At 52.7% G+C, this 21,688-nt stretch overlaps 1 protein-coding gene across 1 annotated transcript; it reads left to right on the top strand.

Moving 5' to 3' along the window:
• The first annotated feature begins 1,599 nt into the window (after positions 1-1,599).
• On the top strand, positions 1,600-10,523 carry LRRC32 (leucine rich repeat containing 32). Its single transcript, XM_015563972.1, has 2 exons — positions 1,600-1,720; positions 6,623-10,523. The coding sequence occupies exons 1-2, from the start codon at positions 1,601-1,603 to the stop codon at positions 8,513-8,515; spliced, it is 2,013 nt and encodes a 670-aa protein (XP_015419458.1). The 5' UTR covers position 1,600; the 3' UTR covers positions 8,516-10,523.
• Positions 10,524-21,688: the final 11,165 nt, after the last annotated feature.

Here is a 21,688-nt window from a genome sequence, read left to right as displayed (position 1 = left end):
TTCTGCTTTTTAAACAGCAGAACAAAATTTCCTGTAAAAGCCTGACCCGTAAGTAATGCAGGTGAGAAGAGCGAGCCTTTGTGGGGGCAGAGGCCCATGGCCTAGGGGAACCCAGGGAACAGGTTTTGAAAGACCACATTTGAACAATAAGGGAACTCAGGGCATCCACCTTCATTTAAAATTCATTGTGAGGATGCTAATTGGGTCAAATAGTAAAGACCCAGCCCACAAAGGTCCTATAAATGCATCTTCTCCTAAAGCACCCTCAGAGTCACAACTCAGCACCCACTTATTGAGCCCTTTTGGAGACCACATAGTGTAGAGGTTAAGAGCACAGACTAGGAGCCAGACTTGTTATCTGTGAGACCTTGAATGTGTTACTTAATCTCTCTGGGCCTCAGTTTTCCTGTCTGTAAAATGGGAATGCTAATCATGGAGCCAAGTCATTGAATTATTGTGAGGATTAAATGAGTTAATACATGTGAAGTGTAGAGAAGCGTGCCTGGTACAGGATAAGGGCTCCCTGAGTAGAATATACGTCATTTGATCTTTAAGAAAACTTGGTGAAGTCAGCATTAACCCCAGAAAAGGAAACCGAGACTCAGAGAGGTGAAATGATTTGCACACAGTCACCCAGCAGGTTAGTAGAGGAATCAGAGGGAACAGTTGGATCTGGGTGACTCTGAGTCCAGTGCTCTTGGGGGGTCCCTCCTTCTTAATGCTCTGTATGTATTATGGTCACTTCTGTGCGTTTATTTGTGTTCCTAGTTTCCAGCACAGAGCTAGATGTGAGGAGGCGTTCAATGAAAGTGTGAATGAATGAATGAATGAATGAATGAATGAAATCGATAGATTGAGCTGTGTATTCCTAGCCCCTGACCCAGGTCTTCAGTGAGTGAGCTCCTAGTAGCACTGAGATTCCACCTGCTGAGGGCACCCTGGCTGCTCATAAAGGGAAGGGCAGGTCCAACAGGCCCGCGCGTCCCCCTGCCCTGGCAGGGGTGGTGGCTTCAGTGAAAGTAAAGGTCCTGGCAGCCTGCTCCTGGGGAAGTTCACAGCCACAATGCCGGGCCAGGGCAAGCCTCCGGTGGGGCTTCCTGTCAGGGCTCCAGGCCCAGCCATCAAACAATGGCAGGGGCTCAAGAATCAGAAAATCAAAAGAAAAAGGGCAAAATAAAGGCGTGTGTGTGTGTGTGTGTGTGTGTGTGTGTGTGTATGTGTTTGTGTGTAATTCCGTTTGGGGTCTGAGGAGCCACGAAGGGGTGAGCTGCTTGTGGTTTGGGTAGAAAAGGAGTCAGAGGCCCAGCTGCCCAGCTCACCTCACCCCAGCCCTGAGGTTGGCCCAGCGCAGCCCGTAGGGTCCCTCTGCCTCCTGCTCACCTCCTCCAGATTGTCCTCCACCAGTTGGAGACTTTTGAAACCCAAATCTGACCATGTTGCCCACTGTTTAAAAACTCTTTCTGGGGGCATGGCCTAGCTCCTGGGCGTAGCATTGGAGGCCCTCTGTGGTGGGCTACACCTTCATTTCAGATACAGCTGTGGTCTGAGGGCAGGGTGGGAGGGTGTGGGCTGGCCGTGGGAAGGAGCCTGAGATTTTACAATGTCCCCTTTCCTCCCTGCCCTACGCAGAGCCATGAGCCACCAGATCCTGCTGCTCCTGGCCGTGCTGACCCTGGGCCTGGCTACCTCCCAACAGGGAGACAAGGTGCCCTGTAAGATGGTAAGAAGCCCTGCCCAGGCAGCGTAAGCTCCCCCTAACCCCCAACCCCCACCCCACCCAGTCCTAGGGTGTTCTGTCCTCCCAGCCCCAGAAGCCAAAGTTAGAGGAGTCAGAAAAGGAAAAGGAATGCGTTTAAACCTTGCATTTGATTAGCACCTGCTAGAATGTTTAAATACCTTATTTACTATTAATCCTGCCAGGTAAGTACCATCATTCCCATTTTACAGAATTGGAAGCTGAGGCTTGGAGACGTTAAGTGACTTGTCCAAGGTCATTCAACTGGGACAACTGGGGCCAATATTGGACTCTACTCCCTCTGCCCCCACAAGGTGATACAGAATTTGGGGTCAGTCAGCTGGGAAGGGTTCTTCTGTTTTGGGTCCCTGGGCTCCTTGACTTGGGCCCATCTGCCACAACCCTGCTGGGAAGCCTCACTCATCACTGTCCAGGTCAAATGCTGCCTCCTTCAGGAAGCCTCTTCTGATTCCTCCCAGGCTGACCTGGTTCTGTTGCTCCCTTTGCTGGTCTTCCCCAGCCCCAAGCTTCCCTCCTTCTCAATATTGAGTACGTGGTATAGTTCGCAAGTGGGCCCAAGCCTGCCTCACCACCAGACCAAAGTTCCCGAGGGGAGGGACCAGGCTTGATTCACTCTGTCCCTTTTTCCTGCCCTTGGCCAGGAGACTAGCCCTGACGTATTGTCGCCCTGTGGGGTGCAGGGAAAAGAGACCACCCAGGTCCACTTGTGAAGCTGGGCAGTCACTGAGCTCAAGGCAGAAGCTTGCCCTGGGGGAGGGGATAGGCCCCGTGGCAGCCCTACTTGGACCTGGGACTGGAAGCTTATGACAGAATGGCCACCGGCTTCTGGAGGTGCAGGTGCTGGCAGCCAGGCCCGGGGCCCTTCCCTGGTGTTGCAGTGTCCTGCTGTGGTCACCTTACTTCTTGCTCTTTAGAGCCCTTCTGAGTCCCCGGAACCCAGAATCATAGGCAGAGAGGCCTCAGATGTCACCAGACGCAGCTCCACATTCTGCCCGGGGAGACAGCTCAGAGAAGGGAAGGCCCGGGGGCCACCCAGCAGGAAGGGGAACGGGGTGAGCTTTGGATTGGGGAGAGATGAGGTAATAGGCAGGAAGGTGCCTTCTGAACTGCCATAGAAGGAGTCATGATGATTTTTAAGATAATAAAAAAATTAAAAAAAATTTTTTTCACATGCCGAGGGCTCGCAAGGCACCTGCTGCATGCTGAGGACTTTCCCTCCCTTTCTCCTGCCCAGATTCCTTTTTCAGCGGGAAACTGAGGCCGAGAGAAGAGCTGTGGCCACCAGGGTTATGCAGATCGGAAGTAATAGAGCGGTATTCGAACCCAGCTCCCAGGGCTTATGCTGCCCACTGCGAGTGACTTACTGCCCTGCTTTCCTGCTCTGTGCAGGTGGCAAAATGGAGTTGGGTGGCAAGCCCCCTTCCCTCCAAAAAAACAAAACAAAAAACAAAAAATCTTGGGCATGGCATCCTGGCATCCCAGAGAGAGTGGGTAGAGTGTTGCTAACGGCTGACTCCGCCAAGACCCTTCCCCAAGTAAGGCAATGGTGCTGGATGCTCCAAGCTCAGGCCGTGGGGGGTGCGCTGGAAGTGAGTGCTGCGAGCTGTGCTCACTGGCCTTCAAGCTCCTTCCGACTGAACTGCAGAGCCGGGGGCCGGGCCCTGGTGGTGCAGGTGCAGCATTGCCTGCAGTCGCCTCCTCTGGGTCTCTGGCAGGGGTCCGGGGCACCCGGGCAGAAAGCAAGTCTTAGGCTCTGGGCTTGGCCAGCCTGTGTCCTGACTCAGCTCTCAGGGCCTGGTGGCCCAGGGAGCCTTTGAGAATTCAGGGGTGAAATGGGGTATGGGCTTGCCTGTAGGAGAACATGTGATGCATCGCACAGTGCCCCCCCCCCCCCACAGGGTAAATGCTCAGGAAGTGGTAACTGGTGTTATTTACTCTGCTGAAGGACTCAACCTGGGTACTCAACCAGCTGAGGGCGCAGTGGTCAAACGTGGCTGGCAGTAGGAAAAGGAACTCCTAATGGTAGTTTTGAGCCTCTGACTATATGATTTGGGGAAGCCACCTCCCGCCTCCGAGCCTCAGCTTCCTGAGAGGGTACAATGAGGTAAATATGCCGTAGAGGATTGAATGAGGCAAGGGATCTATGCTTTCAGCACAAGCCTGGCACACAGCTGGTGCTCCATGGTTAGTGGCAGTCACTGTGTTAATGTTCCTTTGGCTGTGACTTCTTAAATAAGGATGGTCCAGGGGCTGAGGACAGGATGAGGGACCATGCCTGGTGGCCCCAGCTGGCCGAGAGGTTGGGAGGGAGAAAGGGGCAAGGAGCCAGGCAAGACTGGCCAGGTGGCCAGGATAGGTTTCTGGTTCACATGATGCCCAACCTCAGGGGCATCCCTGGGCCGCTGTGCAGGCTGGTTACTGTGCTGCATAGAGTAGGAAGAGGCACACAGGTGCCTGTTGGAGGGCAGTCCATTCCTCCCCCTCCTCACCTTGGGGATCTTGAGAGGAAGCTGACAGCTGGGGCCAGGCAGGGAACCCCCTTACCCTCACCCCATCTCCAGGCCCTGCTGGCTTAGCTACTGACTCACCATGACCTTGTGCAGGTCACTGCCATCTTCAAGCTCCGTCTCCCCATCTTGGAATTGGGTGGGCTGGACCCTTTCTGCTCTAACAGTCTTTGACTTTAGTCTGAATATATGGATCATCCCTTTACTTTCTTTTTAGAAAGGTGGTGACTCAATCCCTCAGACCTTTACCAAACCAATGGTGTCTGGGACTCTTTCATTCATTAAAAAGATTTAGTGAGCACCTTCTGTGGGCCAGGTCCTTCTGTGCTCAATCAAAACGGTCCCTTTGCTCTGAGCTCACTGTCTAGCAGGTCCCCCCACCGACAGCCACAATTTCAGGGGCCAAAGCTATGACAGGAAGCACAGAGGCTGTAAGAAAACCCAAAGGAGGCCCCAACCTGGCCAGGAATGTGGGAAGGCTTCCTGGCAGAGGAGATCCTGGACTTAGCATGCAGAGTTCCCCGTGCAGATTTTGTTGGGAAGGACATAACCAGCACAGGGAACAGTAAGGAGGAGACCCAGAGCTGGGGCTGGGAGGGTTAATGGTCAGTGGTCCGATATGGTCCCTGTGGGCTGGGCTGGGGTTGGTTGGGAGGAGAGGGGACAGCTCCTCGGGGCCCACAAACAGCCTTGAACCTGCTGAGAGCCCTGGAGTTTGCCCTGGAGGGGTTTCAACAGAAGGCAGCACTGGCTGAGTGGAATTTGAGAGCAGTTGCCAGGCATCTGGTTGGTGGGTGGATCAGAAGGGTCAGTGGAGACAGAAGCTGGGGCAGGAGTGGGCCTGAGCTGGGTGGTGGTAGAAGTCAGACCAGCTGAGAAAGGCCCGGGCTCCTGGTATGCTAGAAAAGACGAGAGGAAGGCTGCACTTACATAGAAAGAGTTCTGGCCTCAGAAAGCACATGAGATAGAAGGACAAAAGTGGGGCCTTTAGTTGTTAAAATATCTGGGTTGAAAACCCAGCTCTGTTCCTCAGCAGCTGGGTGATCTGAACCCTTCCTTACCTCTCTGGGCTTGCTTTTCTTAAATGGGAGCGATCATATTGACGGGCCGGCTACTGTGAAGACCCAGTGAGACCATGCGTCTGAAAATGCCAAAAAATCTAAAATGCTGAGTGGGTGAGAGGGAAGGATGAGTTACTTTCTGGATAAGAAACCAGAGTGGGCATGTGACTTGATGGGGCACGCACCACAAAATCAGAGTGTTGTCATCAGAGAGCGTGGGCTGGGACCCTGGACATCGTCCCCCCTGCCCCTAACGCCCACCCCATCTCCAGGACCAGATCAGGACCGGGCCTGGGGGAGCACAGCCCCTGACAGGGGTGGGGGTGGGTGGCAGCAGCAGAAAGGGCCCCCCTGGGGAGTGTTACCGAGGAAGCAGGCTCTGGGACCCAGGATGAGGGCTTGAATGAGATCTGAGGACAGGAAGCTAAAAACTGAGGACAAGAGGGAAAACTGCCTTTTTTCCTTCTGGAAACAACTCCCCTAAAGTGGGTTCATCTAGTCTTACACCCACTGGGTCAACGTAACTACCCAGGCCCATCGAAGGAAGCCAGGGTGTGGAACCAGGAGGCCTGGGTCCCAGCTCGGCTCTGTTCTTCGTGGCCCTGGGCCACTCTAGACCAGTGGTTCTCCACCTTGGCTGCACATGAGAATCACCTGGGAATCTTTTTAAAATCCTGATTTCTGGGCCTCATCCTCCGGAAATTCTGTTTCTTTGTTATGGGGTTGGGGCCACAACATTAGTAACAAAGAAACAGAATTTCCGGAGGATGAGACCCAGAAATCAGGATTTAAAAAAGATTCCCAGGTGATTCTAATGTGCAGCCAAGGTTGAGAACCACTGCTCTAGATCAAGCATGTCAAACTCATGGCTGCCGGGCCGCATGCCTCATTTACTTAAACAAAACTTGCAGCCTGCCGGCGGCAGAGAGCTTGGCATGCTTGCTCTGTGGCTCCGTTTCCTGTAAAATGGGTTAATGATTAGTACAGGGTTTTTGGTCATTTGTCCTTCTAACTTTCTATCATCTCTCTGTCTACCCATCAAAGCTTCCTTAAATCCCTCCCTGATGCCAGTGCTGCATTGGGTGCTGGAAATAGGGGCAAGGAGCAGGATGGGGGTCATCCGGACATGGGGTGATTAGGCTGGGATGGAGGAACGTCGAGCATCCTGGGAGGCCAGGGGAGAAGCCCAGCCAAGCCTGGCGGGAGCTCAAGGTCACCCTTCCTAGAGGCACGTGTCCAATTCCAGCTCCTACTGCACCCATTAATGCCTGCTGCTCTCTCTGCCTCCCCGTCCCCAGGTGAACAAGGAGGTCTTCTGCCAATTCCTTGGCCTGGTGCAGGTCCCCTCGGCGCTCCCGTGGGACATCGAAGCCCTTGACCTGTCTGGAAACCAGCTTCAGAGCATCCTGGCCTCGCCCCTGGGCCTCTACAAAGCGCTTCGCCACCTGGACCTGAGCTCCAACGAGATCAGCTTTGTCCAGCCAGGTGTCTTTGAGACCCTGTCCCACCTGGAGCACCTCAACCTGGCCCACAACCGCCTGGCACTGAGCACTGGGGGTCTGGGCCCCCTGCTGCACGTGAAGTCTCTGGACCTGTCTGGGAACAGCCTGTACAGCGGCCTGGTGGAGCAGCTGCTGGGGGAGGCGCCAGCCCTGCGCACCCTCGCACTGGCGGAGAACAGCCTGACCCGCCTGGCCCGCCAGACCTTCTGGGGCACACCTGCGCTCGAGCGGCTGGACCTACACAGCAACGTGCTGATGGACATTGAGGACGGGGCTTTCGAGGCCATGCCCCACCTGACCCACCTTAACCTATCCAGGAACTCCCTCACCTGCATCTCCGACTTCAGCCTCCGGCAGCTGCGGGTGCTGGACCTGAGCTGCAACAGCATCGAGGCCTTTCAGATGGCTCCCGAGCCCCAGGCCGGGTACCAGCTCACCTGGCTCGACCTGCGGGAGAACAGACTGCTCCGCTTCCCTGACTTGGCCGCACTCCCGAGACTCATCTACCTGAACGTGTCCAGCAACCTCATCAGTCTCCCTGCGGGGCCCCCCCAGGGTGGCGAGGCCATCTATGCACCCTCTGAGGGCTGGTCAGCCTTGCCCCTCTCGAACCCCAGCCGGAATGCCAGCACCCACCCCTTCTCCCAGCTCTTGAATCTGGATTTGAGCTACAATGAGATTGAGCTCGTCCCCGAGGGCTTTCTGGGGCACCTGACGTCCCTGCGCTTCCTGAACCTCAGCCGAAACTGCTTGAAGGACTTTGAGGCTCGGAGTGCGGGCGCCCTGCCCTGCCTGGTGCTCCTGGACATCAGCCACAATGCGCTGAAGACACTGGAGCTGGGCTCCAGCGCCCTGGGGTCTCTGCGGACACTGCTCCTACAGCACAATGTCCTGCAGGACCTGCCCCCACACACCTTTGCTGGCCTGGCTAGCTTGCAGAGGCTCAACCTGCAGGGGAACCGGATCGTTCCCTGTGGGGGGCCAAGGAGGCCTGGGCCCTCCGGCTGCGTAGACTTCTCTGGCATCTCCTCCCTCCGCAGCCTAAACTTGGTGGACAACGAGTTGGAGACGCTCTGGGCAGGTGCCTTCCTCCACACACCACTAACAGAGCTGGACCTCTCTTCCAATCCGGGGCTGGATGTGGCCACGGGGGCCTTGGTGGGCCTGGAGGCCTCCTTGGAGGTCCTGGCCCTGCAGGGCAATGGGCTGGAGGTGCTGCAGGTAGACTTGCCCTGCTTCAGCTGCCTCAAGCAGCTCAATCTCGCCGAGAACCGCCTGAGCCGCCTGCCGGCCTGGACGCAGGCCGTGTCTCTGGAGGTGCTGGACCTGAGGAACAACAGCTTCAGCCTGCTGCCCGGCAGTGCCATGGGCGGCCTGGAGACCAGCCTGCGGCGCCTCTACCTGCAGGGGAATCCGCTCAGCTGCTGCGGCAATGGCTGGCTGGCGGCCCAGCTGCACCAGGGCCGTGTGGACGTGGACGCCACCCAGGACCTGATCTGCCGCTTCGACTCCCAGGAGGAGGTGTTCCTGAGCCACGTGCGTCCTGAGGACTGTGAGGAGGGGGAGCTCAAGAATGTCAACCTTATCATCATCCTCACCTTCACGCTCGTCTCTGCCATTGTCCTCGCCACGCTGGCCACCTGTTGCTGTGTCCGCCAGCAGAGGTTCAACCAGCAGTACAAAGCCTAGAGCAGCCAGGCTGCGGAAGAGCTCGGCCGGAGACCCTTCCAGGACGGCGAGGGAGCCCGAGGCACAGAGGAGGGCGAGGTCTAACCCCAGGCCACACAGTGGGCCAGGGTCCCAGAACCCTAATCTCTAAATCCCAGCCCCGGCTTCCTTTCCCTGCATCCTGCTGCATCGGTAGGTGACGCACTTCCCAGGCCTCACGTGCGGTCCAGCTGTGGAAGCTGGACGCGGAGCAGTGGTGGGAGTGACAGAGAATGAGGATGAGCCATCAGATCAGCAAATCTTCACCAGACATCTGTTTTCTGCCACACCCTGCGCTGGGCACTGAGGACACTGATGAAGGAGACACATCAAGCATCTCCCAGTCGGGGTGGGGATGGCATCACAGAGCTGTGCAGCGACCACACAGAGTGTGGAGCCCAGGGCTCGAGGAGGGAGTCCTGCCCCGCCAGGCCAGGGCCAGGGAGGGGAAAGGCCAGGAGGACTTGTCTGAGACTTGCCACGCAGACTATTTGTCACATCTTCTGATAATGACTCGCAGCTTCTCTGGAACATGACGAATTTGTAACTGGAAGAGACCTGGAGCCATGAGTGTGCCGTGGGTCCTGCACTATGGCAGGCTGTGGCGGCTGCAGCAGGTCCGGTTCACAGGCTGTTGCCCTGGGCTCCGGCCAGCACTGGACTGTCATTTCCTGCTCTGGACAGACTTTTTGCCCACCTGGCACTCTGGTGTTACACACTGGCCCCAATACTGCCGTGGCCTCCACTCCCCGCTCCAGCCCAGGAGTGAAGGCCTTAGGTCTCTGGTTCTGTTTTGCCCCAGGCTTGGCAGCGGTAACAAACCCAAGTCTGTGTCTGCCTCTTTATGACAACCCTCTGAGGCTGGTATTTAGTCCCAGTTTATAAAAGAGGCTCCAAGCCTCCCTGCAGGGTGTCCCGGCTACAAAATGCCGCACTGAGATTCAGAATCACATCATCCCGACTCCGGGACTGAGCTTGGCCACTGCGGGGCTGCAGGCTGTCAGGGGGACAGGAAGTGGGCCCTGCTGCTGGCACAGGGCCTGGGAGCATCCTGCACTGTACATCCCACCAGCTCCTCTCCCTCCACTCTCCCAGGCCCTCTCCTCCTCTGCCTCAGTTTCCCTCATTCCCTCCTTTGCAGACTGATCTTTTTCTCTTGTGGCCCTTGCATCCCCATTCTCCAATGAGCACAGTCTAGAATGTGAGACCATTGAGACCCACCTCCCCCTTACACAGATGGGGAAACTGAGGCTTAGGAAGAGAAGAGGACTTTCTCCGAGATGCACAAGTCAGGGGCAGAGCCTGTGGAAAACAGGTGGAGTCAGACCTCATTACGGGTGTCAGGGGGTGGGTTGGGGGGTTGCACCTGAGTGGTTTTCTTCTCTCTCAGGTGTGTCACATCACAAGATAACGCTCCAAACGCTCTTTTGGGTCCTCCTCATACGGGGATCCTCCCCTCTTAGAAAAATGGGTTTAAAAAATCTAGATCTAAACCCTTGTCCCTCTTACCCATGGAACCCTGGGCTGTCCTGGGACCAGCGCAGGACCCTGTGCTATTGTCTTCCCCTCCCACCTGTGCTTGGCCATGGTCTGGCTCAGGATGGTGCTGGGTCAAGTGGGAGACAATGAAAACTCCACTCTCTCTGCCCCATTTTACAGATGAAAAGGCTGAGGCCCAGAGAGGATCAAGGACTCAGGGAGTCAGTGGCAAAGCCAGGGCTGGAACTTGATGTCCTGGCCCCATCTGGGGCCCAGGGGGCCTGAGGGGCAGCTCAGGGCCCAGTCCTGGTTGGAATTGTGACTACAGGTGCTCACTGCACACACCCTCTTTCTCAGGCTTGGGGCAGGCGTGGGCCCCTCCACGCCTGATCTTTGAAAACACTACACAATGCTGCTCTCACCGCCCAGGAGCCAGGCCATGGCCCAGGCCCTGGGACTAGCTCTTTGTATAACCCACATGAATGTATTAAAAAATAATGTTGAAGACACAGTGCGGCCTGCCAGCCTCCTCCTTGCTTCAGGTCACCTGCACCATTGCATCCACTCCAACCCTGCCCTCCCCTACTCCCACTATGGCCTTTGAACCCTCATGGCAAACCCCTGGAAGGTAGGACCTGTAGGTGGGATTGAAGCTCCGGTCACCACCACCCAGGACCTCGGGGCCTCAGCTCATCATGACCCTTCACGGTCAACAAACCCTGCTCCCACCACCACTGAGGAGATGGTGGCTTTCAGCAGTTACACCCTCTCAGGCCCTTTCTCTGAGCTCATCCCCTCTGCCCCACCTTGGGGTCCTCATCCCTCCTCTCTCATTTGCCCCCTGGCTTTCCTCTCTCCTCAGCCCTTCCTCTCTAGTTACTTCTTCCTCTCAGACCAGCTAAGCTCAAGTGGTGCTTATTTGAAAAACAGTGAAAAGAGCCCAGGCCAGGTGCTCAGTGGTTAGTGTCGGGCTGTGGAACACAGTGTCCCGGGTTTGATTTACGGTCAAGAGCACTTACCTTGGTTGCAAGTTCCCCAGCCCCAGTAGGAGCACATGTGGGAGGCAACCGATTGATGTGTCTGTCTCATGTCGATGCTTCCCTCTCTATCCACCCCTCCTCCTCCCTCCCTTCCCTTCTCTCTAGAAATCAATGGGGAAAATATCCTTGGGTGAGGATTAAAAAAATAAAAATAGTGAAAAGATCCTAAAGCCACTTTCCCCTGCCTTCTCTTACTTCATGGGTAAACTTCGTGGTTAAGTAGCTTCTCTTTCCTCCCCCCATATTCAGCCCACCCAGCTGCCTTCCGCTCCTCAGAGCCCCACACTGCCCTGGCTAAGATCACCAAGAGTTGGCCAAACTCAGTGCACTTTTCAGGCTGTACCCCCTTGACCTCGCAGCTGCAGGGGCTCCCAGCCCTGTCCTCCCCATCACCCAGCCCTCCCTGGCACACTCTCCCAGCATCTCGGATATATACCCCGGTTTTCACCTTCCTCTCAGGCCCCTTGTTTTCAGGCTCATCTGCCTGGAGCCATCTGAACGCCAACTACTAGCACTCCTGTCCCGGGCCCTCTCCCCTCGGGAATGTCATCGCCTCCGTTGCCAGAGCCACCCCAGAGCTCAGACCATGCCACCTCTCTATCTCAGCCCAGCCCCTTCTGAGCTGCAGCCCTGACACCCTGACACCCAGAAGCCTCCCAGCTAGAGAACTGAGGGTCGCCCCACGGCTGGAGAACGAGGGTGAGCAGCCAGGCTGCAGTTCACGGTTGGCCTTGGAAGAAGAGCCAGGAGGGTCCAGAAGAAGAGCTCTCCTGGGTTCTGGAAGGGAGCCAGAGGATCAGGGTGTGGGCTGGGAGGGCTGGGAGAGGAGGCAAGAGCAACTTACATGGGTAGGGGCCGGCAAAGGGCTCTGAGGCAGAGTCTAATGGAGTGGCTCCCACACACTCTTTTCAGCCTCCTGTGCTTGTCCTCATGTGGCCCCTACTTCCCCTGACACCCAGATGCTGCCTCTTTGCAGATGCCAGCCTCCCCTCCCGCAAGTTCCAGCTTAATGATGTTCTAACCTCCATCCCCGTGCACCCGCCCCCCACCACACACACACACACACACACACACACACACACAAACATCCTGGAGATTTCTCCAACCAGCTTCTTCTCTGGTCTGTGAGCTCTTACCTCCCAACTCTGCTCCCAGCACCTACTCTCCAAAGGAAAAGTTTACATGCCTATTTCATGGATGGGGCGGGGCAGTGCGAGAGCATGAGAATCAACACCCTGGCGCACAGTAGGTGATCGACGAAGGCCCAAGGGGAGGCAGTAGCAGGGGCTGAGCTCAGCCCAGGGCGTTACGGGCCTCCCATCCAGCCAGGAGCCCATCAGGCCCCTGACCTCTTTTCCTGGCAAACAGGGGTGTTTGCTCACCTGGTCAAGACCCCCCAGTGAGGCAGAAATTCCTGTTTTCAGCCAAACATGGACATAGCTGCCAACTAGGTCATCAGAGCATCCGGCAAGGGCCAGGGAGAGGGGAGGTCCTCGCCCGCCCAGTCACAGACAGGCTGTGGAGCGCGTCACCAGGCTCATTCAGCTCAGTGAGCTGTGATGGGGAGGTGGGCAGCACCGATGGCCGAACGGTGTCTTACCAACTCAGTCCTCTGTCCTGGCACACCCCCAGGACCAGGGATCCCCTGTCTGGGTTCTGTGCCCCTGCCCTGTAGGCAGCTCCCAGACCAGGTCCCTGAGGCCCTCCAGCCCCATCTCTCTCCGGCCACCTCCTGCCTGTGTTCAGAGCTGACACTGAGCACTTGATGTACATTGTCGTATGTTTTTCTAACAATGTGTGAAGAGATTGCTATTATTATTATCCTCATTTTAGAGAAACAGAGACTCAAGTTCCCACAGCTAAGAAGTGTCCAAACTCCAGAGCCAGCAACCTCAACATGAGGCAGGTCCTCCCCACCACCACCCTCTCTCCCACTTCCTCCACCCGAATGTCTCAGCCATCCTGACCCCACCTGCCAAACTCCTTTTTTAACCACGGCCCCAGTCACCTCCTCTGGGGAGACTACCCTGATTGCCCTCCTCCCACTGTTCAAAGCCACAGCACTGGGACGTCCGCCTACTAGGCGCTCCTGGAGGGAGGTCCTACCGGCGTCCTTTCCCTGTCCCGGGGGCTCACGAGCCAATGCCGAAGGTGAGTTCAGAAAAGGTTTCCTGAATGGATGGACTTACAAACGTGTGGAGATTAAGATCAGCCTCAGACGGAGACGGGGGTGACAGGCTTCTCAGACAGACCCAGGGGACACAGAGACCTCAGAGGCGATGCAGAGCGCGGGCTGCCCAGAAGCAGCAGTGGCCAGTGGTGTGGCAAAGAAACAGCCATCTCTCTTCCCTCCACTTCCCTCCACTTTCTTCTCGCCTCTAGGACCTTGTCTGACCTTCTCCTTCCCCTCCCCACTCTGGCCTCTTTTTTCCTCCCTTGATCATCTCTCTCCCCTCCCCCGTCTTACTGGAAGCAGTTGGGGCTGTGGCGGCAGAGAGCACGGCCGGTGGAGGGGAGAGAGGCCTAAGCTGTTTATAGGAACTGGAGCAACTCCATCCATCAGCTCTGTTTGGAGCTGGAGACCAAGCATAATAAATACCTTGGCTCCTCCCCAGCTGTGCTTTCCCTGAACTTGGCCATTTGAACTCCAAAGCTCTCTGGCCTGCTGGTTCTCAGGACCCAGCTCCCCGTCCACCCTCCCTGCTCCCACCTCCCACCAAGCTGCCCTGGAAAGAGCCCTGCCTCTGGGATCAGAAACGCAGGCCTGAATCTAGGCACTGCTGCCGCGTTGCTTTGGGAACAACGGCAAGTCAAGCCACCTGACTGTGCCTCCAGTCCCCTATCCATGAAATGGGATTATAACCACTGCCCCTCACACCCACAGCAGGCCAGAATGGCTTGAGCATCCACTCTGTGCTAGGTTCTGGTGGGATCCCTAGGAACAGTCAGACAGAGCCTCTGCCTAGGGTGGGGAGGGGGGGAGGGAGGGGCCACACCACAGCACAGGCAGGAAGTGGTCAGTGCCACGAGGGAGGTCCAGATTTTGTGTTGGGGGGGGGGGTGTTTGCAGCAGGGAGTGGCCCTTCCAGCTGGAAGAGTGAGATGGACTTCGAGGACATCTGGCCTAGCCTGGCTGGGAAGGGTAGGATTTCAGCTTATGACGATGGGAGAGGCTGCTCCAGACAGAGCAAACGCATGAGCACGTTGGCCAGCGGGACAATTCCATCCAGAATGAGACGGAGTCTGCCTGTGCCCAGCCTTCCTCCTGTCACTCTCAGCTTTGTCTTCTTTGATCCTATAGCACCTTCTGCTTTGACCTTCCAGCTTTCATGGATCTTCCCTTCTTTTCTGGAGAACTTCCTGCTCACCCAGCTCTCCCAACTTGTGGATACATTCCTGGAATTCTGCAGTCATGTCCCTACTCCCACCTTCCCCCAAAAAGCCACCCTAGGAAACTGAAGACTCATATCCGGAGAAAAGTCATTAGCCAATTGCACATGCTTCTGGAATGAATTAGGGAATAGATGAATAAAGGAATGAATACAACAGTGAGTCAATGAAAAAGAGAGTAAGTGAATTACTGAATTCAACGGAAATTTCTCAAGCCCCTGATACCAACCATGCTAGATGCTGTACTCACAAGCTCCTGGCTCACTGCTTATGGGGGGAAATAGACATTACACACACACACACACACACACACACACACACACACTCAAATAAAGACAAAATGGCAAATTACGATGAGAACCATGAGAGGAAATAGTAAGGAGACATAATTGAGACGGGTGGACTCAGAGAAATCCTCTCCAAGGATGTAATCGGCAAGCTAAGACTGCTGGAGGACTTAAGTTGAGTGAGTGTGTGAGTTAATATTCCTTCTAACCTCTTCCCCTCACTCCCATGAATTTGCCAAAATGCCCGGGGAGAGAAAGCACAACATCATAGACCCTGAGGTTCATTTTCATGCACTGAAAACAGCCCCTACACGGGACCTTCCTGGCCTTCCCCTTCCTCAGTGCCTTGCCTACCCATTCTAGAATCATGGAGGAAAATATGGAAGGCCACTTACATGGTGGTGAGAGGAATGGCCAAAGAAGGGGTCTCGGGAGTCAATCGTTGTAAGGGTCCAGTTCCAAAGGCCGTTGCTTCAAAAATTTTAGGGTAGGTGGGTAGGATGGGCTTGGCTCCCTCCCCTAGTCCTGCACCACCCATGTCAGCTTGCACCAACCCTCCCCTTTTACCCTAAGTAACTTATTAACATTCTCATATCTAACCTTCTGTGTTTTCTCTATAATCAAGTAATCATTGACAGGCATTTAAATTATATGCAAATACACTATGCATGTCTCAGTGTTTTATAGAAATGGGATTATATTATATACATTTTCCTGCCTCTTGCTTTTTTTATTCAACAATACTTCAAAAAATCCACGCCCCCCCCCCCAACAAACTGACAGAGCTCCGATTCATTTATGATAGTACATAATATTCCACAGTGTGGATATTCCACAATTTATTTAGCCACTCGTCAATTGATGAACATTCACTTTGTTATATTTTCTTGAAACTATAAACATGCTGCAAAAATACTCTCGCCCATATGCCTATAGTCTCTGGGACTTGTGTTTCTGTCGGATGAGCACTGATAAGTGGGATTCTAGGTCAGTGGATAGATATTATGTGTACTTTAATAAAGATTACCTTTCCAAAAGACACTAATGTTTTACATTTCCACAAGCCGCTTCTGAGTGTCTTTTTTGTTTTTACATTTTTCTTGTCAAACTAGAGAAAAGAGATAGGCTTCTGTGCATTTATCTTGTATCCAATAGCCTTATAAATTTTTCTTAATTCAAATGGTTGTTTTTTTAAAATTTGTTTCTTTGTTTTTGTGCTTATTTTTGACTTTTGTTTCTCTGCTTGGGGCTCTCGGGTTTTCTAGGTATACCGTCTTCTAATGGCCTCATTGTTGCCACAGCTCCTTTGATGCCCTCACCACAGTAGCCTCTGCTTCCATTCAGGCCTGTCCTTGCCCAGCCTGCAGCTAGGTTGCAGGGATCCTCACTGCTCCCCCTCACCCCAGTCCCACAAAAAAAGCTCCTCCTCCCATGTCCTCTCTTCCCAAGACCAAGGCTCCAATCCCATTTCCCTGGTTTTCAGGAACGGAGTGGAGGTGGGGGTGGGGAGCTCAGAATCCCTGTTGCTCTGTTCCGCAGAGTGAACTTGTTCCACCCTAACTGGAATTCTGTTCTCCTCCTAGAGCAAAGGTTGAAAACTGGTGGCCTATGGGCCAGATTTAGCTTTCAGGCATGTTTTGTTTGGCCCGCACAGGAGTTTATATAAATCTGGATTAGTTGCCAACATTTAAAAATTGGTAGAACTGTTTTATATGGGAACATATAAAATCTGTATTTCTGATTTTTCTTAAAATTCTGGAAAATCTAAAATGAGTGGCAGGAGATATGAAATTGCATCTCCCACCATGGCTGTGAGCTTCTCAAGGACAGAGGGGCATTCTATCTTCTGTATCCCAGCACCTGACACCAAGCCTGGCTTCAGTTTAATTCCTTTCCTTCTATATAATGCACAAGTTTCAAAAACATGTGAATGAAGAGCCCCACACATTAAGGGTTCTGACCTTTATTGTGCCATGGACCCTTTGGCAGTTCGAAGAAGCCTATGGGTCCCTTTTCAGAATGAGGTTTTCAAATATATAAAACAAATAATACACATGATTACAAAGGAAAACAATTATATTGACAGCAGTTATCAATATATTTTAAAAAATAATTGTGACTTGGTAATACATGTTTTTTATGAACACACTAGAGGCCCAGTGCACGAAATTCATGCGGGGTAGGCCCGCTCTCCATGGTTCTCTGCTGTCTGTGGGGCCCGCTTGGCTGCTCCCAGGTCACCGCCAGTGATGGCCAAGTGAGCCCCTGTGAACATAGGCCTGGAGCAGCCAGGGGGTGGGCCACCAACCCCGCCCTCAGCCACTCAGCGCTTGAACGCGTGCGCGCTGCCCACAGGCCTGCCATCTTTGTCAGGTTAATTTGCATACTCACTCCTGATTGGCTGTGGGTGTTGCAGAGGGATGGTCAATTTACATATTTGTCTATTATTAGTATAGATTAAATAATGAGATCTAGTGGCAGGTCTAATAATTATTGTAATTTTGAAGCACTGATGATCATGAACAATATTTTGAGAGATCTGCAACAGCTGTAACAAGGCATGAAAACACCTGAGATTTCTCTCAGTGATGGGGCTGCTAATGTCACAGGGACTGGTAATACCACAGGAATTTGTGGTCTACATTCATGGCAGGAAGAGCTATTACATTTTAATTGCAGGCCAATGATGGAGATAAAGATGTAATTTTTTTCTCATCCAAGTTCACAGACCCCAAGAATTCTACCCAGGGGTCCCATGGATTTCAGGTCAAGACCCCTGTTATTAGGAGAAGGTGCTAATGGCAGCTACAGAGGAACCACAATAACAGAGAAACACAATCCCATAGAAACCACCCCAGTCTTGGGTGTTCTCAGGGCAGGATTGATGTGCAAATTAGATCACTGTTTCTGGAGGGCTCTTTGGCCATGTGTTCCAAGAATCTTAAAAATGTGCATTTGCTTTAACCCAGCAATTCTGCTTCTAGGAAATAAAGATGTAGCCATCGGAAAATTGAGTGTGAGGCTGTTTATCACAGCCAGGGGAACAGCCAGCTTTTGTGGGTCCTGAAGCTTACACCATTTAGAGGGCCCCAATTACAAAAAGAAGACAAAATCGTGAATATAAAATTGCTAGACCCTTTTGGGGCATTTGGAAGAGTCCTGAAGACGTGAAGGACTCTGCAGCCAAAGCTTCACCAGATTCACTTGAATTAGCCCAATTACAGCATTATTAAGAATAATCTAAAATTAGAAACAACTGGAAATTACATCAGAGTTTGATAGTAAATCATAGTATATCCACACAAAGGAATATGACCAGTCATTTAAAATAACATGAATGTAGAGATGTACTTATTGACAAGATGCCCAAAACATAATATGAAGTGTAAAAAGGTAGGTCATAAAATACTAGAGGCCCAGTGCAGGAGTTCATGCACAGGTGGGGTCCCTCTGGGAGGCCTGCAGGGATCGGGCTGGAATCCACAGTACAATGCTGCCTGCAGCTCTTACCTGCCGCTCCCACTCATCTCAGCCCCACTGTGCCTGCCACGACCTCACACCCAATCAGTCCCGATTGCAAGAGGCTCACGCTTCTGCAGCAGCACTCATGAGCCCTGCATCTGGCACCCTCCCAAGGGGAGTGGCCTGCAGGATTAGGCTGAAACCAGCTCTCTGACATCCCCTGAGCGGTCCTGAATTGCAAGAGGGTGCAGGCCAGGCTGAGGGACCCCACAGGTGCACAATCGGGCCAGGGAAAGACCAGGGGAGGGCTCCAGGGCGTGTCCAGCCCATCTTGTTCAGTCCCGATCGGCCGGACCCCAGCAGCAAGCTAATCTACCTTTTGGAGCATCTCCCCCCAGGAGGTCAGTGCATGTCATAGCGACTGGTCGACCAGTTGACTGTCTGCCCCTGGTGGTCAGTGCACATCATAGTGAGCAGTTGAGCACCCTTAGCATATCATTAGCATATTACGCTTTGATTGGTTGTTCGGTCGTTCTGCCATTTGGTCTATTTGCATATTACCTTTTTGTTATATAGGATGTGAAAGATCCCAGTGTGTGACAATTACATTAGTTATATATAATGGGATGTTAAATGGGACTTCTCCTGTCTCAGAATGGCTACTCTCCCCCAGAACCTCAAAGGCAGCACCAGATGCAACCCAGCAGGACTCCGGCAGCGTCTGTGACATCCTCACCCCGTCACCTGCCTCAGCCTCAAGCAGGCACTGACCTGGCGAAGGAGGGTGGGTGCCAAGGTTTTCCCCGGGGAGAGGTGTCCAAGTTGCGTGTCACCGTGCACAGCTCAACCCAAGGGACATGGAGCTTAGAGGACAGAGAGCCGGAGCCCACCTCTCCCAGGGAAAGGACCTGAAAAGGAGAGGATGGCGGGAGCTGCCCCTGTGATAGCCGATGGCTGTGAGAGCACCCTGTGCTTCCAGGGCTTGGCAGCAAAAGGAAAGAATGTTTCCCAAAGAGGACCAGTTGGACACAGTGCCAGGTCGCTGGGCAGGAGCCATCCCAAAAGATCCCGGGCCAAGAAGTCTGCCGTTTGCCTACGGAAGAACTTCTCAGTTGGAGCAGAGGGGGCAGGCACAGGTGGTCAGCCAGGGGTGTGTCCCCTGAGCCCAGGAACCAGCAGGATGAGACCGCAAAGAAGGCACCACAACCCCCAAATGTATGCCTCCTGAGAGCAAGGGCCAGAGTTTGGGCATCTGCCACCCAGAGGTGTCCAATGCCAGTTGACAATGATTCCGCTCCGAACAGACCTGTCACTTTCCTTTACCTTCCCCAAGCCACACTGAACCCTGAGCCCGAATCAAAGATGTGCACGCAGACCAAAGGAGAGACAGGCAATCCTTGCTCTCCCTGCCACCGGCTGCTGGACTGCGTCTAGCTGAGAGCCGTGGGGGAGGAGAGAAGCTCTGAGAAACTCGGCTTGTTTGTGTAATTGAGATGTAATTTCCATCTGGTAAAATCCCCCCACCTCATGTACGGTTCTGTGTTTTGATAAACACATACAGTTGTGTACCCACCGCCACAGTCAAGATGTAAAACGTTTCCATCACCTGAAAAGTTCTCTTGTGCCCCGCTGTTGTCACCTCCATTGTCTGTCCCCAGGCCCTAGCGATCTGTTTTTCTGCTATACTTCTTCCTTTTGCAGAATGCCGTGTAAATGAAATCCCACAGTACGCAGCCTTTTCCGTCTGGGCTATTTCCCTGAGTATAATGCACTTGACAGCACTGATTCCTTCCCATTACCAAGTGGGAGTCCATTGAGTGGATGTACCACAGTTTGTTAAACATTCACCTCCTGAAAAACATCTGAGCTGTTTTTTTTTATTGGAATTATAAATAAAACTGCTAAAACATTCACATATAAGTTTTGGTGTTGACCTAAGTCTTGGGCCAATACCTGGGAATGGGAGTGTTGGGTCTTGTGGCAGGTGTTCGTTTAACTTTCAAAAACACTGCCAAACTGTTGTCCATTTTTAAATTCCCATCAGCAAAGTACAAGAGTTCCAGTCGCTCCTCATCCTCACCAACCCTTGGTATTGATATTGTTGTTTTTAACCCATTTCATAGGAGTGTGGTAGGAGACTAAAGATTTTGTTGTTGTTGTTAATCCTCACCCAAGGATACTTTTTCTATCAATTTGTTTTATTTTTTTTAGAGAGAGTAGGAAGGAGGGAAAAAGGGAGGGAGGGAGGGAGAGAGGAAGAGAGAGAGAGAGAGAGAGAGAGGTGTGAGAGCAGTCCTTTATCAGATATGTCCTTTGCAAATATTTTTTTCCAGAAACTGAAGTTTTCTTTGAATTCAACTGGATTTTTTTTAAACTTCTAGTTTTGAAATAATTTCAAACTGTCAGAAGAATTGTGAAAATAATACAAATAACTCCCATATATCCTTCACCCAGACTCACCAACTGTTAGCAATTGTTAACATTTTGTGTTGTCACCTTCTGTCTCTAGATACACACACGTTTCCCCCAAACCATTTGGGAATATGTTGCATCATTACCCAAACATTTCAACATGTATTTCCTAAGGGGGAAAAAAGACACTCCCTTACACACCATAGTAGAGTTATCAGTTCAGGAAATAACACTGTTATTATCTAGTCCTCAGGCCAGATCCAAATGTCATGAAATGCTTCCACAATGTCCTTTCTAGCACTTTCCCCTCTGATCCAGGGCCCACTCCAGGATCATGTCTCGAGTCTTCTTTAGTTGGGGACGGAGCCCGGTTTCTTGTTGTCTTGTATGACACTGACACTTCAGATGAGTCTGGTTTTCAATCTCAGTTTGGTATTTCCTCTGCCAGGTTCTGCCCTTTTTGACAGAAATACCACAGAAGTGGTGTCTTTCTCAGATCACCACATCAGGAGATCTTTATACTCCACTGAGAATGGCTTTTAACATGCATTTGGGGAAGGTGGGGGGCAGGGGGCGTGGAGATACGCTGGAAGGAGGATACTCACCTAAAAATAGAGTTGGGAGGAGGTCAGGGGGTTTTACTTTCTCCTTTGACTTATGCATAGCGTGGCCTTTACCCAGCAAGTATTTAATCCAGTCACCCACCACCTCCAAACTCTGCCCTCTTACCCGCTTCAAACTAGACCCTGGCCTTCGATGCTCCCGGGAAAGGAGGTCCCAGTCAAAAAAGGTAAAGAATATTACACAATGGAATCTTTGTCTTCTGAATTTGTAATATCCCATGTCCTCCCACTGAAGGGATTATCTAGGATCATTTTTTTACTGAATGCAGTTTTCACTTCCTACTCATGAGATCCAATGACACTGTATTTTCAGAGTTTTTATACAGTCAACTTATAGGATTTGTGAGGGATAAGAAAAAAAATGATATTAAAAATGGTGAAACGTCATCTGCTTCCATGAATTGACATTTTGAACTGCCTGGGGTGGAGGGGGGGGGGCTCTTTTTGTTGTTTTGTTTTGGT

The sequence above is a fragment of the Myotis davidii genome, unplaced genomic scaffold (assembly GCF_000327345.1).
Source record: "Myotis davidii unplaced genomic scaffold, ASM32734v1 scaffold139, whole genome shotgun sequence".
In the NCBI taxonomy this organism is placed as follows: domain Eukaryota; kingdom Metazoa; phylum Chordata; class Mammalia; order Chiroptera; family Vespertilionidae; genus Myotis; species Myotis davidii.
Note: the sequence above shows the minus strand (reverse complement) of the source record. Positions and strands in the feature narration are given on the sequence as shown.

Bases quoted from the DNA above. Each gene is read 5' to 3' on its own strand.
- LRRC32 (XM_015563972.1), top strand. From the start codon at position 1,601: ATGTCCCCTTTCCTCCCTGCCCTACGCAGAGCCATGAGCCACCAGATC. The intron at 1,721-6,622 runs GTAAGAAGCCCT...CCCCGTCCCCAG, and splicing joins ACAAGGTGCCCTGTAAGATG to GTGAACAAGGAGGTCTTCTG.